The sequence below is a fragment of the Rattus norvegicus genome, chromosome 18 (assembly GCF_036323735.1).
Source record: "Rattus norvegicus strain BN/NHsdMcwi chromosome 18, GRCr8, whole genome shotgun sequence".
Lineage (NCBI taxonomy): Eukaryota > Metazoa > Chordata > Mammalia > Rodentia > Muridae > Rattus > Rattus norvegicus.
In genome coordinates this window covers 14,436,871-14,451,545 of record NC_086036.1, presented here as the reverse complement: position 1 = coordinate 14,451,545, position 14,675 = coordinate 14,436,871, and the positions used below count along the sequence as shown (strand labels likewise).

The following is a 14,675-nucleotide window of genomic DNA, read 5'->3' as shown; positions in this document are numbered from 1 at the left end:
GTCCAATTTTCTGAGGAACCTCCAGACTGATTTCCAGAATGGTTTTACCAGTCTGCAATCCCACCAACAATGGAGGAGTGTTCCTCTTTCTCCACATCCTCGCCAGCATCTGCTGTCACCTGAGTTTTTGATCTTAGCCATTCTCACTGGTGTGAGGTGAAATCTCAGGGTTGTTTTGATTTGCATTTCCCTTATGACTAAAGATGTTGAACATTTCTTTAGGTGTTTCTCGGCCATTCGGCATTCCTCAGCTGTGAATTGTTTGTTTAGCTCTGAACCCCATTTTTTAATAGGGTTATTTGTTTCCCTGCGGTCTAACTTCTTGAGTTCTTTGTATATTTTGGATATAAGGCCTCTATCTGTTGTAGGATTGGTAAAGATCTTTTCCCAATCTGTTGGTTGCCGTTTTGTCCTAACCACAGTGTCCTTTGCCTTACAGAAGCTTTGCAGTTTTATGAGATCCCATTTGTCGATTCTTGATCTTAGAGCATAAGCCATTGGTGTTTTGTTCAGGAAATTTTTTCCAGTGCCCATGTGTTCCAGATGCTTCCCTAGGTTTTCTTCTATTAGTTTGAGTGTGTCTGGTTTGATGTGGAGGTCCTTGATCCACTTGGACTTAAGCTTTGTACAGGGTGATAAGCATGGATCGATCTGCATTCTTCTACATGTTGCCCTCCAGTTGAACCAGCACCATTTGCTGAAAATGCTATCTTTTTTCCATTGGATGGTTTTGGCTCCTTTGTCAAAAATCAAGTGACCATAGGTGTGTGGGTTCATTTCTGGGTCTTCAATTCTATTCCATTGGTCTATCTGTCTGTCTCTGTACCAATACCATGCAGTTTTTATCACTATTGCTCTGTAATACTGCTTGAGTTCAGGGATAGTGATTCCCCCTGAAGTCCTTTTATTGTTGAGGATAGCTTTAGCTATCCTGGGTTTTTTGTTATTCCAGATGAATTTGCAAATTGTTCTGTCTAACTCTTTGAAGAATTGGATTGGTATTTTGATGGGGATTGCATTGAATCTGTAGATTGCTTTTGGTAAAATGGCCATTTTTACTATATTAATCCTGCCAATCCATGAGCATGGGAGATCTTTCCATCTTCTGAGGTCTTCTTCAATTTCTTTCCTCAGTGTCTTGAAGTTCTTATTGTACAGATCTTTTACTTGCTTGGTTAAAGTCACACCGAGGTACTTTATATTATTTGGGTCTATTATGAAGGGTGTCGTTTCCCTAATTTCTTTCTCGGCTTGTTTCTCTTTTGTATAGAGGAAGGCAACTGATTTATTTGAGTTAATTTTATACCCAGCCACTTTGCTGAAGTTGTTTATCAGCTTTAGTAGTTCTCTGGTGGAACTTTTGGGATCACTTAAATATACTATCATGTCATCTGCAAATAGTGATATTTTGACCTCTTCTTTTCCGATCTGTATCCCCTTGATCTCCTTTTGTTGTCTGATTGCTCTGGCTAGAACTTCAAGAACTATATTGAATAAGTAGGGAGAGAGTGGGCAGCCTTGTCTAGTCCCTGATTTTAGTGGGATTGCTTCAAGTTTCTCTCCATTTAGTTTAATGTTAGCAACTGGTTTGCTGTATATGGCTTTTACTATGTTTAGGTATGGGCCTTGAATTCCTATTCTTTCCAGGACTTTTATCATGAAGGGGTGTTGAATTTTGTCAAATGCTTTCTCAGCATCTAATGAAATGATCATGTGGTTCTGTTCTTTCAGTTTGTTTATATAATGAATCACGTTGATGGTTTTCCGTATATTAAACCATCCCTGCATGCCTGGGATGAAGCCTACTTGATCATGGTGGATGATTGTTTTGATGTGCTCTTGAATTCGGTTTGCCAGAATTTTATTGAGTATTTTTGCGTCGATATTCATAAGGGAAATTGGTCTGAAGTTCTCTTTCTTTGTTGTGTCTTTGTGTGGTTTAGGTATAAGAGTAATTGTGGCTTCGTAGAAGGAATTCGGTAGGGCTCCATCTGTTTCAATTTTGTGGAACAGTTTGGATAATATTGGTATGAGGTCTTCTATGAAGGTTTGATAGAATTCTGCACTAAACCCGTCTGGACCTGGGCTCTTTTTGGTTGGGAGACCTTTAATGACTGCTTCTATTTCCTTAGGAGTTATGGGGTTGTTTAACTGGTTTATCTGTTCCTGATTTAACTTCGATACCTGGTATCTGTCTAGGAAATTGTCCATTTCCTGAAGATTTTCAAATTTTGTTGAATATAGGTTTTTATAGTAAGATCTGATGATTTTTTGAATTTCCTCTGAATCTGTAGTTATGTCTCCCTTTTCATTTCTGATTTTGTTAATTTGGACGCACTCTCTGTGTCCTCTCGTTAGTCTGGCTAAGGGTTTATCTATCTTGTTGATTTTCTCAAAGAACCAACTTTTGGTTCTGTTGATTCTTTCTATGGTCCTTTTTGTTTCTACTTGGTTGATTTCAGCTCTGAGTTTGATTATTTCCTGCCTTCTACTCCTCCTGGGTGTATTTGCTTCTTTTTGTTCTAGAGCTTTTAGGTGTGCTGTGAAGCTGCTGACATATGCTCTTTCCTGTTTCTTTCTGCAGGCACTCAGCGCTATGAGTTTTCCTCTTAGCACAGCTTTCATTGTGTCCCATAAGTTTGAGTAGGTTGTATCTTCATTTTCATTAAATTCTAAAAAGTTTTTAATTTCTTTCTTTATTTCTTCCTTGACCAGGTTATCATTGAGTAGAGCATTGTTCAATTTCCACGTATATGTGGGCATTCTTCCCTTATTGTTATTGAAGACCAGTTTTAGGCCGTGGTGGTCCGATAGCACGCATGGGATTATTTCTATCTTTCTGTACGTGTTGAGGCCCGTTTTTTGACCAATTATATGGTCAATTTTGGAGAAAGTACCATGAGGAGCTGAGAAGAAGGTATATCCTTTTGCTTTAGGATAGAATGTTCTATAAATATCCGTTAAGTCCATTTGGCTCATGACTTCTCTTAGTCTGTCGACATCACTGTTTAATTTCTGTTTCCATGATCTGTCCATTGATGAGAGTGGGGTGTTGAAATCTCCCACTATTATTGTGTGAGGTGCAATGTGTGTTTTGAGCTTTAGTAAGGTTTCTTTTACGTATGTAGGTGCCCTTGTATTTGGGGCATAGATATTTAGGATTGAGAGTTCATCTTGATGGATTTTTCCTTTGATGAATATGAAGTGTCCTTCCTTATCTTTTTTGATGACTTTTAGTTGGAAATTGATTTTATTTGATATTAGAATGGCTACTCCAGCTCTCTTCTTCTGACCATTTGCTTGGAAAGTTGTTTTCCAGCCTTTCACTCTGAGGTAGTGTCTGTCTTTGTCTCTGAGGTGTGTTTCCTCTAGGCAGCAGAATGCAGGGTCCTCGTTGCGTATCCAGTTTGTTAATCTGTGTCTTTTTATTGGGGAGTTGAGGCCATTGATATTGAGAGATATTAAGGAATAGTGATTATTGTTTCCCTTTATATTCATATTTGGATATGAGGTTATGTTTGTGTGCTTTCATTCTCTTTGTTTTGTTGCCAAGACGATTAGTTTCTTGCTTCTTCTAGGGTATAGCTTGCCTCCTTATGTTGGGCTTTACCCTTTATTATCCTTTGTAGTGCTGGATTTGTAGAAAGATATTGTGTAAATTTGGTTTTGTCATGGAATATCTTGGTTTCTCCATCAATGTTAATTGAGAGTTTTGCTGGATACAGTAACCTGGGCTGGCATTTGTGTTCTCTTAGGGTCTGTATAACATCAGTCCAGGATCTTCTGGCCTTCATAGTTTCTGGCGAGAAGTCTGGTGTGATTCTGATAGGTCTCCCTTTATATGTTACTTGACCTTTTTCCCTTACTGCTTTTAATATTCTTTCTTTATTTTGTGCGTTTGGTGTTTTGACAATTATGTGACGGGAGGTGTTTCTTTTCTGGTCCAATCTATTTGGAGTTCTGTAGGCTTCTTGTATGTCTATGGGTATCTCTTTTTTTAGGTTAGGGAAGTTTTCTTCTATGATTTTGTTGAAGATATTTACTGGTCCTTTGAGCTGGGAGTCTTCACTCTCTTCTATACCTATTATCCTTAGGTTTGATCTTCTCATTGAGTCCTGGATTTCCTGTATGTTTTGGACCAGTAGCTTTTTCCGCTTTACATTATCTTTGACAGTTGAGTCAATGATTTCTATGGAATCTTCTGCTCCTGAGATTCTCTCTTCCATCTCTTGTATTCTGTTGGTGAAGCTTGTATCTACAGCTCCTTGTCTCTTCTTTTGGTTTTCTATATCCAGGGTTGTTTCCATGTGTTCTTTCTTGATTGCTTCTATTTCCATTTTTAATTCCTTCAACTGTTTGTTTGTGTTTTCCTGGAATTCTTTCAGGGATTTTTGCGATTCCTCTCTGTAGGCTTTTACTTGTTTATTAATGTTTTCCTGTGCTTCCCTAAGTGTGTTCATGTCTTTCTTGAAGTCCTCCAGCATCATGATCAAATATGATTTTGAAACTAGATCTTGCTTTTCTGGTGTGTTTGGATATTCCGTGTTTGCTTTGGTGGGAGAATTTGGCTCCGATGATGGCATGTAGTCTTGGTTTCTGTTGCTTGGGTTCCTGCGCTTGCCTCTCGCCATCAGATTATCTCTAGTGTTACTTTGTTCTGCTATTTCTGACAGTGGCTAGACTGTCCCATAAGCCTGTGTGTCAGGAGTGCTGTAGACCTGTTTTCCTCTCTTTCAGTCAGTTATGGGGACAGAGTGTTCTGCTTTCGGGCGTGTAGTTTTTCCTCTCTACAGGTCTTCAGCTGTTCCTGTGGGCCTGTGTCTTGAGTTCACCAGGCAGCTTTCTTGCAGCAGAAAATTTGGTCTTACCTGTGGTCCTGAGGCTCAAGTTCGCTCATGGGGTGCTGCCCACGGGCTCTCTGCAGCGGCAGCAACCAGGAAGACCTGTGCCGCCCCTTCCGGGAGCTTCAGTGCACCAGGGTTCCAGATGGTCTTTGGCTTTTTCCGAGATGTGTGTGCAGGGAGCAGTCTCTTCTGACTTCCCAGAATTCTTAAGTGGCTCGTTCACTGTTTCCCTCCAGCTCACTTCCCTTTCCCACCCCATCCTGGTGATCCTGTCTCCTCCTAACCCTGCATCCTACCCTTACAACTCTAAGGGTCCTGCCCCGTCTCCTGTTGCACAACCATTGGCTGCTGGCCTCTTTATTGATTGATCAAAACCCAATTAGGGACAAGGACCCTTAGCTTTTGGACATGCAGATTCCCAATTGGATCAACGCATTAGAACCAATTTCCCCTAGAGTTCTCAGCTTCAAGGACGCCATTTTGAAATCTTTCCTTTTTCATCAATAGGTAGGTGCTTGTCATTAGCACATCCCCATAAGAGCTTTCTTCCATCCCAACAGTGTAACGATTTGTTCTTCCACTTCAGTTGTTTCAAAGTATTTTCCATTTTAAGCTATTTTTGTTGTTGTTTTTGTTGTTGTTGTTGTTCATTTCTCAGGAATGTGTTGCCTAATTTCCATGAACTGATATACTTTCCAACATTTTCCCTACAGATATTTTTTTTCTTTTTAGAAGAGATTTTTATTTCATTTTATTCCATGTATATATGTATGTGCTTTTGTTGTACATATGCTTGCAGATGCAAAGAGAAGGCACTGGTTCCTTTGCCCTTTGCAACTGGAGTGGTAGGCTATTGTCAGCTGTCTAAGTGCTATGACATGACTGTCTCAATACCGTTTAACCACTGAGATATCTCTTCAGTCCCTGCTGTTGATAATGTCTAATTTCACATCGGCATATGGAAGCAATATAGCTTTATATGGTCTCAGTCTTGTGTGGCCACATATATGTGTTCTCTCCTGGAAGCTGTTGTGTATTTTTGAGAGGGATGTACATTCTGTCGCCATGGCAGTGCAATGATCTGCTTTTATCCACTCTTCAAGCCAAAGTGTCACTCAAGTCTGCTGCTTGTTTCCTTTGTTTACAATTGAAAAAAAGGCACTAAATTCTTCCATTGTTGTTCCATAGTTAGCCCTCCTTTATGCAAAGTTTGCATCCATAGATTGAACAACAATAGGTGAACAACATTTTTTTTTCAAAAAACTTGTGTTTGAGGCAAACCCATGCAGACATCTTTCTTATTATTCCATGGAATAGCTCAATGTGACAATATTTACATAGGTAGCCTTGGCTGACGTGGAACTATGTAGCCCAAGCTGGCCTTGAATTCATCGATATGCCTTCATCCTCTCTCTAGGATCAAAGACATGCACCGTCCATTCCCCATTTGCATAACATTTAAACTCTAAGAAGCAGTTCGAGTGATTCATAGGTGATTTAAAACGTCTGGGAGGATCTGTGTATCTAATATATCATGCCATTGTGCATGGGTGACTTGAATTTCTATGGATGGACCCATAGGGGTGCTAGACCCATGCATGAGTCAATAAAATGGATGGTTGGATTGCTGTCTGCCATGCTCTTAGTTTTATGAGTACTTGCTTCATATTTTAGCTTTGTTTGCTTCGTTTTGCAGTTGCTGTGGGGCTTACTTGGTCATGTCACCGTTGGAGAGCTTCAAGCTGATTACAGCTCAGTGTTTAGCACATCAAAAACATGTATGCTGGAGTGTGAGGGCAGGGCTGCTGGGGTCCAGTTCTAAACTAAGACTGTGATCCCTTCTCGCTCCCTCTCCAAGCTTCGCTGTGTGTATCTGAGGAATGTATGTAACATGGAATGTGGAATTGCCGTTTCTGTTTCTACCTTCTACCATTGAGGTTTTCTTCCTAGTTCTGTGCCCCACATGGTAATCTCTTACACTGATACCACAGTGTTTAATGAAGGCTTTCATTCAAACTAATGTATTGTTTCCATGATGAGATGACTGTAGGGCACTCTTCCTTCTCTTCTTTGGTGTTCTCAAGGTTGACAATCCTGGAAGGCTTGGTTTTGAAGAGATTGGGAATGAGTAATGATTGCGGGTGTTTAAGAAATACAGTGATATATGTGGAAGGCCTTCCATGGGGGGCCTTTATTTTTTTTTCTTTTCTTTTTTTTTTTTCCCCGGAGCTGGGGACCGAACCCAGGGCCTTGGGCTTGCTAGGCAAGCGCTCTACCGCTGAGCTAAATCCCCAAGCCCATGGGGGGGCCTTTATGTCCTGTGCCTACAGCTGCTGTGGTCTGTGTGTCCCAGCAAAATAAGAGCCACTAGAAAATCCCGTTGAAATCCTGTTCACGCCAGTACTTCAGAAAGCGAAGAGTTAACGTTCCAATATCAGATGCAGCTCGCTTCACAGGTTCCTGTTTTATGTTGAGCTGTTGTCAAATAGATTTCAAGTTGACTTTTAGCAGGAAGAAAACAGCCACTAGTCACATGCAAACACCGTGTGAATGTACTAAGTTCCTATATAAAAGTTTAAAATAATAGGAAGCTAATTCTTGTGTGAAAGCCTATGTGTAAACAGAAATGGAGGAAGAAGCTAAGGGGAGAAGAGAGTGAATGCCAATTTTAATTGTAGTTTTTTTTCTACCGGATTCAGGAATACATAGACCTAGTTTGGCGAAAATGCTTTCAAGCCCTTCTGCTCGTTTCCTCATAACACACCTGCATTTTAAGGCAGATAGTTTATCATCTACACATCTTAGCTTTTAAATGCATTTTGAAAGTTAGGGATTTAGATTCAATCTTAGTGTTGAATTTCACTTACTTGTATCTGGCTACTCCCCAAGAATGTTTAACATAAGCTTCTTCCTCATCTTTGGGTTCTTATACCTTTTTTATTCTTTTTATTTTTTCTTGCATATATTCTTGGTTATCATTTATTACCACATTCTTTCTTCCCTTCTTTTCTCTTGAACACTCTCATATACCCCTCCCCATTGTCTCTCAAACTCATGATGTCTTTTCTCACTAATTGTTATTACATGCATGTACATATGTATATATACACATATAATCCTAAATATAACAGGCTGTGTTCATATAATGTAACTAGTGTGTATGTGTCAGGGTTGACTTTTTTACACAGAGTACCTAATTGCTTGCTCTTCTCTGGGGACGAAGGCCTGTCTCTCCTGACTTTCCTTGGTTACCTATGGTTATTTTTATAGGGAATAGCCCTCCTGGTTGTTACTGCATCTTTCTTGACATGTTAATTCATTGGTGTCTTCATTGTTTAGCTCATGTTTGGGCAGCCATGTTGGTAAGACTTTATGATTGTAGCTTCTGATGTTACTGAGTGACACAATCTCACAGCGAAGCCCCTGATCCTCCGAATCAGTGGTCTGTGAGCAGGATTTCGTAGACATATTTTGGCACTGAGCTCCACAACTCAATTTGATTGGTTTTGCATTTTTAGATTGGATTCCATATGTTGTAAAGAGAAGTTTCCTTAATAAAAATTGAAGACTACACTTATCTGTGGATACGAGAACAAATATTTAGATTGGTATCAGGAATCATGCTGGCTTAGTAAATTAGTGGTTGTAGATTGTCCTCCAATAACCATGATTTCCCTAGCACTGAGTCCTTAGGTTTCCCTCTTGAGTAGTATGGCCTCCTCCTTGTTGAGCAGGCCTCAGGTTCTAAGAAAGAGCTGTGACATTCTTTCTTGTAAGAGGTGATGGGTATCCTAAGTAAGGCAAACTGACAGCAGTGTCAAGGTCCGAATTCAAGAGCTTTGCAATGTTAGATTTCAGCATACGCTTCTTCTTCAATGCTGTGCTCCTTCTGTGGCATGGTATAGTGAAAGAAAGGACCTCCTCACAAGTAAGGGAATCAGCACACACACACTTTCTCTCAGTGATATATTGGCTACCCATTTTCTTCTCCTTATACTATCTTGCAATACATCTGTGTTTGTAACAGCCAAACATATACCTTAGGAATTATCTCACACACTTACATCTAATTTATAACTCAGTTGTTCCTCCTACTGACCTCTTCGTTTTTGTGTCATTGGTAGAACATTGGAAGAAATCTAAATGCTTGCATCAGATTTCTAAATAGCACTGAGTCAGTACTAGCTTTTATAGAAAGAGGCTTGAAATCCATCCACTTTATATCACAGTGTTATTATGCTCTAGTGAGAGAAACACTTTTATAGAAAGGTTGATATTGAGCAAATCATCAGGAGTATCAATTGCTCCCTCAAATGAAGATCATAGTTCTCAACATAAAGCTTTGTATAAGGTAGAAGAAGTGCTGCTCTGGTAATATAAGCTATTGTAGACATAAATTATAAATAAATATATATAAAATAAACGATCTAGGTGGCCCAAGCTCATTCCCAAGTGTGTCATTTTTTTTCGTGGAGAGGATAATTGAAGACTGCAGTATATACATGATTTAAACTTTTATTCTCTTGAAATGTTTTAAAGTAATAATGGAGAAATCATCAGTATGCAGAAGCTAAAGTTCATTGCCTCTCACCGAGTCTAAATTTTAAAATGTAGAGATGAAACGAGTGAAAATTTGATTGTGCTATGAGTGTTAAGAGCAATATTCAGTAACGACGAATCCACAAGAATATCTGCACACTGTGATTATTTTCCTAAAAGCAATGCAGAAACGAAAACCACGTATCTACCCAGATGCAGCCAATGGTTTGCCCGTCACATGGCATCGCTGGCTGTTATTAAGAATCACTTGATCAAGCTGGATAGATATTTCTTGAAATGATGCATGGTTTGCCGTGCATGCTTTCCTTGTGCTTCCTGCCATAGTGGAATAACGTGTCTTATCGGGAAAGACAGTGATTATTTCTGTGGGATCCTGCTCGGTCAGCTCCTACAATAACACTGATATTTTGTGAATCATTGCAGATTTCAGAGAGCTACGCCTTCCTACCAAGAGAAGCGGTGACGCGGTTTCTAATGAGCTGTTCCGAGTGCCAGAAAAGAATGCACTTGAACCCAGATGGGACCGATCACAAAGGTAGCCGCACTGCCCAATAGTGAGACGTGAAGCCATTGTTCTTTATAATAGTAATTCGTATCTCACATTTTTATGAAAATGTGGAGGATAAAACAGTTCAACAAGTCACATCACTTTATTTATTCAAGTAGGAAACATTGGATTCTGAACACCCACTGAGTAATTCCGGTACCCAAAGTAATTCGGGGTCCACTTCTGGAAGGCAGTTTCAACCGTACAAGTATCTTTTTAAAAATTGTGTGTGTGTGTGTGTGTGTGTGTGTGTGTGTGTGTGTATTAAAGTTTTAATTTCCAGCATGGTGTTATTTCATGGTATTTTAGATATATCTAGCAAGAAAGTTCAACACTAAAAATAATTTTTCAAATCTACAGATCCTTGCTTCCAAAAATCATAGATTACATGAAATGTCTTTAATTAAAAATTTTATAAGAATAATTTGACTTTATCTTGATTGAAATGCTATTATCTTAATAATTAGATTTATGTCATAGGCACTTTTAAGATTCTGCCCTCTGTTGGAAGATAAGTAACCTAGCTCCTCTAAGAAAATAAAAAGGAAAAGCTTTATATATATATATATATATATAAAATATTTATATCAAAATATTAAAAAAAATATATAAAATTGCTGTGCCTTGAGATTTTTTGAAATGCTTAATCATCATATTAGTTTTGTTTGTTGTTATTTAGGATATTTAAAATCACTTTATAGTGAGATATGGTGGGTTTGTCCATCCTGTTAAATCGGAAATTTGCATGATATATTTTACATAGTCCGTTTATACAGCTTTCATAGTCTCCAATCTTTAATGTGCTGAAGACCATGTGTAATTAAACTTGCTGACTCACCCTGAAGGTGCAGCTGGAACACAGTGTTGCCTTCGTCACAGATTTACAATGTTCTGTTGCAGATAATGGGAAGCCTCCTACCCTGGTGACCAGCATGATCGACTACAACATGCCAATCACCATGGCGTACATGAAGCACATGAAACTGCAGCTGCTAAACTCACAGCAAGATGAGGTAAACTGGAAACATACACGTTTACGTCACCCACAAACGGGAACAAAGCTTCAGACCCATGACTAAGGGGTTAAGTGTGGCACTGCATAAAAGCTGTAATTTACATTGTGAATGAAAAGAAATGTCACCAGGACCTCAGTGCTTTGCAAAGCCATGGTGCCCACATCCTAGATGCAGAGACCTGGGATGAAGCCATTTTCCTTAGTGCTTTGTGAGGAAGTCTCTTTTTCCTCAGTAAATCACTGAGGCAGTCTCAACAAAGAGCTAGAACGTCCTGAGCATCCAGGGACAGCAAAGCTCTGAAACCATCTTTTCTGAGAAGCTGAAAAATCAATTTAATATGATTTCGAGTACAGCCGTTTCCCTATCAGTCACATTTCCATCCTTTTATGTCTTTTTAAAGTTTCTACTCAATCGTGTTTGGTTTATATGTCTTAATTTTTTTGAGAAAATTTATTACAGTTCCTTCCAATTACAGATATTTTCATATTTCTGATTATATTTCATTTTAATATATCAGACACCAAGTGTGTTTATTGATATTTTCTAGATGTCTAATATCTATTTTGGTAAAGAATTTAAGTCTGTGTGTATATATCTGTATGTCACTGTGTGAATGTCTCTGTGTCTGTGAGTTTTCATTTGTGTATGTGTACATATATTTGTGTATATGTTTGTGTGTATTTCTGTGTGTGTTTGTCAGGTTGAATGTGTGTCAGTATATGTGTGTACTGTGTGTATGTGTATGTCTATATATGTGAGTTTGTGTGTGAGTGAGTTTATGTGTGTGTGTATGTGTGTTTGTGTGTGTGTGTGTGTGTGTGTGTGTGTGTGTAGGATATTTGTATTCTCCGTAAAGAAGCAGAGGCCATCAATGCACTGTGGGAGTCAAATAAATGCTCATACAGTAGTCATCCCTAACACAGAGTAGAAACATTCGTATTATCTCAGTTGGAAACAAATCTTTGGGCTAATACATTCTTTCCTTGGATTTCACCTATAACAGGAAATGTGTTTAGATGTTTACTCTTTAAAAACTAGATTAGTTGTAAAACACAATTTGAGCCTATTAAAATAGCTTTTCGGACAATTTATTCATAAAATTTAATCTTTTTGTCTTCTCTGTACTTGACAAAGTTTTAATCTTGATCAGTAGATTTTATTGGGTGTTCACTCTCTAAGAATATCCTTGAAGTGTCCACATTGCATTAGATAGTACCAGATAACTAACAACAAATGATTGAATTAAAAATAATAAAGTCATTCTACTAAAGACCCAAAAGCAGATTTTGAAAATGTGTCTGTTCCCAAGAATGGAGAAACTGGCAGCACCACTATTGCAGAACTGAAGGAAGCAATAACGCCTCATTGAAATATTAAAGTCCACACAGCATTTGTAGGAAGCTAATTTGGAGGTCAAATATATTTAATTCTATCCCCAAATTATGATTAGCTTCATGCCAATCATACAGCCCACATATTAAAAGTCCTTTTGGATGTAAAACATCACACATTTTGAACTAAAAAGCATAGCCTTCAAAAATTATAATTAGGAAAATTATCCTCAACACAGTTTGAAATTATTAAATTGGATGCACACTGTTAAAATATTCAAAGAAATTGCTTGTTAGCATATTTACAAAATTTTAGAAAAATGTGACTATTAGAGGTTTGGGAAGTTGAATAAGATAAGCATATTGAACTAAAATGATGAGGTAAATCTTGATTATAAGTTGTATTTAAATTTAGATGAGAGTTAATCCAATAAAGTCACCAATATTTACCAACTACCTTTCAGGTACTCTTAGAAACAAATTAACAAAACCCCTGTATTTTGAAGCATGTCTTTCAGTGAGGAGTTAAAGACAATAAAGGAAATAAACAGTAAGACTAGGCAAGTTAAAAGTTGCTAAACTATATTAAAAGAAGAAAGGAATGACAAAAAGGAATTCATTCAGACCGAAAATCAGCAGTGCAGAACTCTCCTCCAGCATTCGAGGTCCTGGATGCAATGACAGGTACCCAACATGCACAGAGTGAAGGGATAAATGAAGAGATAAATGACATAATTTGAACAAAAGTGAAATAAATGAAGTGTGTTTTTACTTTCTATTGCTGTGATAAAACACCATGGCCAAGGAAAATTATCGGAGAAAGTTCTTGTAGGTTTATCGAAGAATGTTTTGTATTATAGTTCTATAAGGTTAGAATGTGTGATGGCCAAGACAGGGAAGGAGGGAGCAGGTAGCTAAGGGCTTCTACCTTGAACTGCAAACACTAGACAGAGAGTACAGTAGGAATGGCATGTGGCTTTGAAAGCTAAAATTTACTCCTGGTTACTCATTTCCACCAGCAAGGTCACTCATTCTAAACCTGCCAGCATTGTTCCATCAGCCTGGAACTAATGAGTGTATGGAGGACATTAAGATTCAAACTACCACATTCTACTTCATGGCCTCCATTAGGCTCATGCCTGTAATGTAAAATATATCTAGTCTAATATTAAAGGTTTCCATAGTTTGTCATTTTTGAGACTGCTGAACAGTTCAAAGTCCTTTCTGATACTTAAGACAATCTCTTCACTGTAATCCCCTGAAAAATTAAAAAAGCTAATTACATATTTCCACCCCAAAATACTACAGAACATACATCACTAGAAGGGAGGAATCTGTATATAATAAGGAAATACTGGCTAAAGCAAGACTGGAACTTAGCAGGTAAAATGCTAAACCCTGTAGTTCCGTGTCCAATGTTAAAGGAATGGTTTTGTCCTTCCAGCTTTGTTTCCTGCTATGTATTTTTTCTTGGCCTGGGAGAGTTAGCTTTAGAGTGGATCACAGAAAAGTCTCAAACAGTGGGCAGTGAATGGTGATTATGCTGACAGGTATATTCCTGTTTTGTCCCATTTTCTCAGGGATAAAGGAAGCAAGAGTAAGGTTGTTAGAGAAGCTCTCATAAGTTTAAGAAAGATGTGGAGAAGTTGAAATTTAGACGGTAAAGCATGAGAGCGGTCTATTCAAGATCAGATAGATACATTTATATAATGAAGAAAGTGCATGCTCATGATTGCAATTATTTGGTGGGGGCATGGGTAGAATGAGGGGAAAATGGAACTGGTTATTTAAGTATTATAAGAGATGAACCTATGTACAAGGGCCTTAGCCATTTTATGGAAACCTCCATTTAAGGGAGAGTTGGTAGGGTAGATGTAGGTCACTGAAACAGATGTTACAAAAATAAGTTATAAATCAGTAAGACGTAATGCTAGTTAGAAGTGGTATAGAAAATTGAGATACCAAAGAAGTTGGCGTTTCCAAGCGCACACTTCCAATCCAGTGGTCATAGAGATGGTCCTGGTTAAACTATGTGGGTCCCCAAGAGAAACCCGAAGCCAGGAAGATGGAAAAGGATGTCCTGATGGGAAGGGCTTATTAGGATGTGATGGGGCATAACAAGGGGTGGGGACAGGCAGAAATCATTAGAACATAGTCTATACATGTATGGCGTTGTCAGTCAACAAATTAATCAATGAAAATTTCAGAAAGAGATAGGGTTTGAGTTGTTGGTGATAAATGTGTAGTAAATGGGAGCAACATGGCTTTATAGGAAGGTGGATAAGATCACTGGAGCCATCATGGACGTTAAGATCAAGTAACTGAAATAGCCATGGGCTCTCCATGAGCACTAATAGGGCGTGATAAAGTCTTTTTA

At 38.4% G+C, this 14,675-nt stretch overlaps 1 protein-coding gene across 8 annotated transcripts in view; it reads left to right on the top strand.

The window, feature by feature from the left end:
- Positions 1–14,675, top strand: part of Nol4 (nucleolar protein 4) — a 362,395-nt gene that overhangs the window by 118,152 nt on the left and 229,568 nt on the right. For all 8 annotated transcript variants that reach the window (XM_039096914.2, XM_039096918.2, NM_001415694.1 and 5 more), the window contains 2 exons: positions 9,828–9,939; positions 10,852–10,964. In XM_039096914.2, the coding sequence (XP_038952842.1) occupies positions 9,828–9,939; positions 10,852–10,964 (225 nt within the window). The remainder of the gene's footprint in view (positions 1–9,827; positions 9,940–10,851; positions 10,965–14,675) is intronic.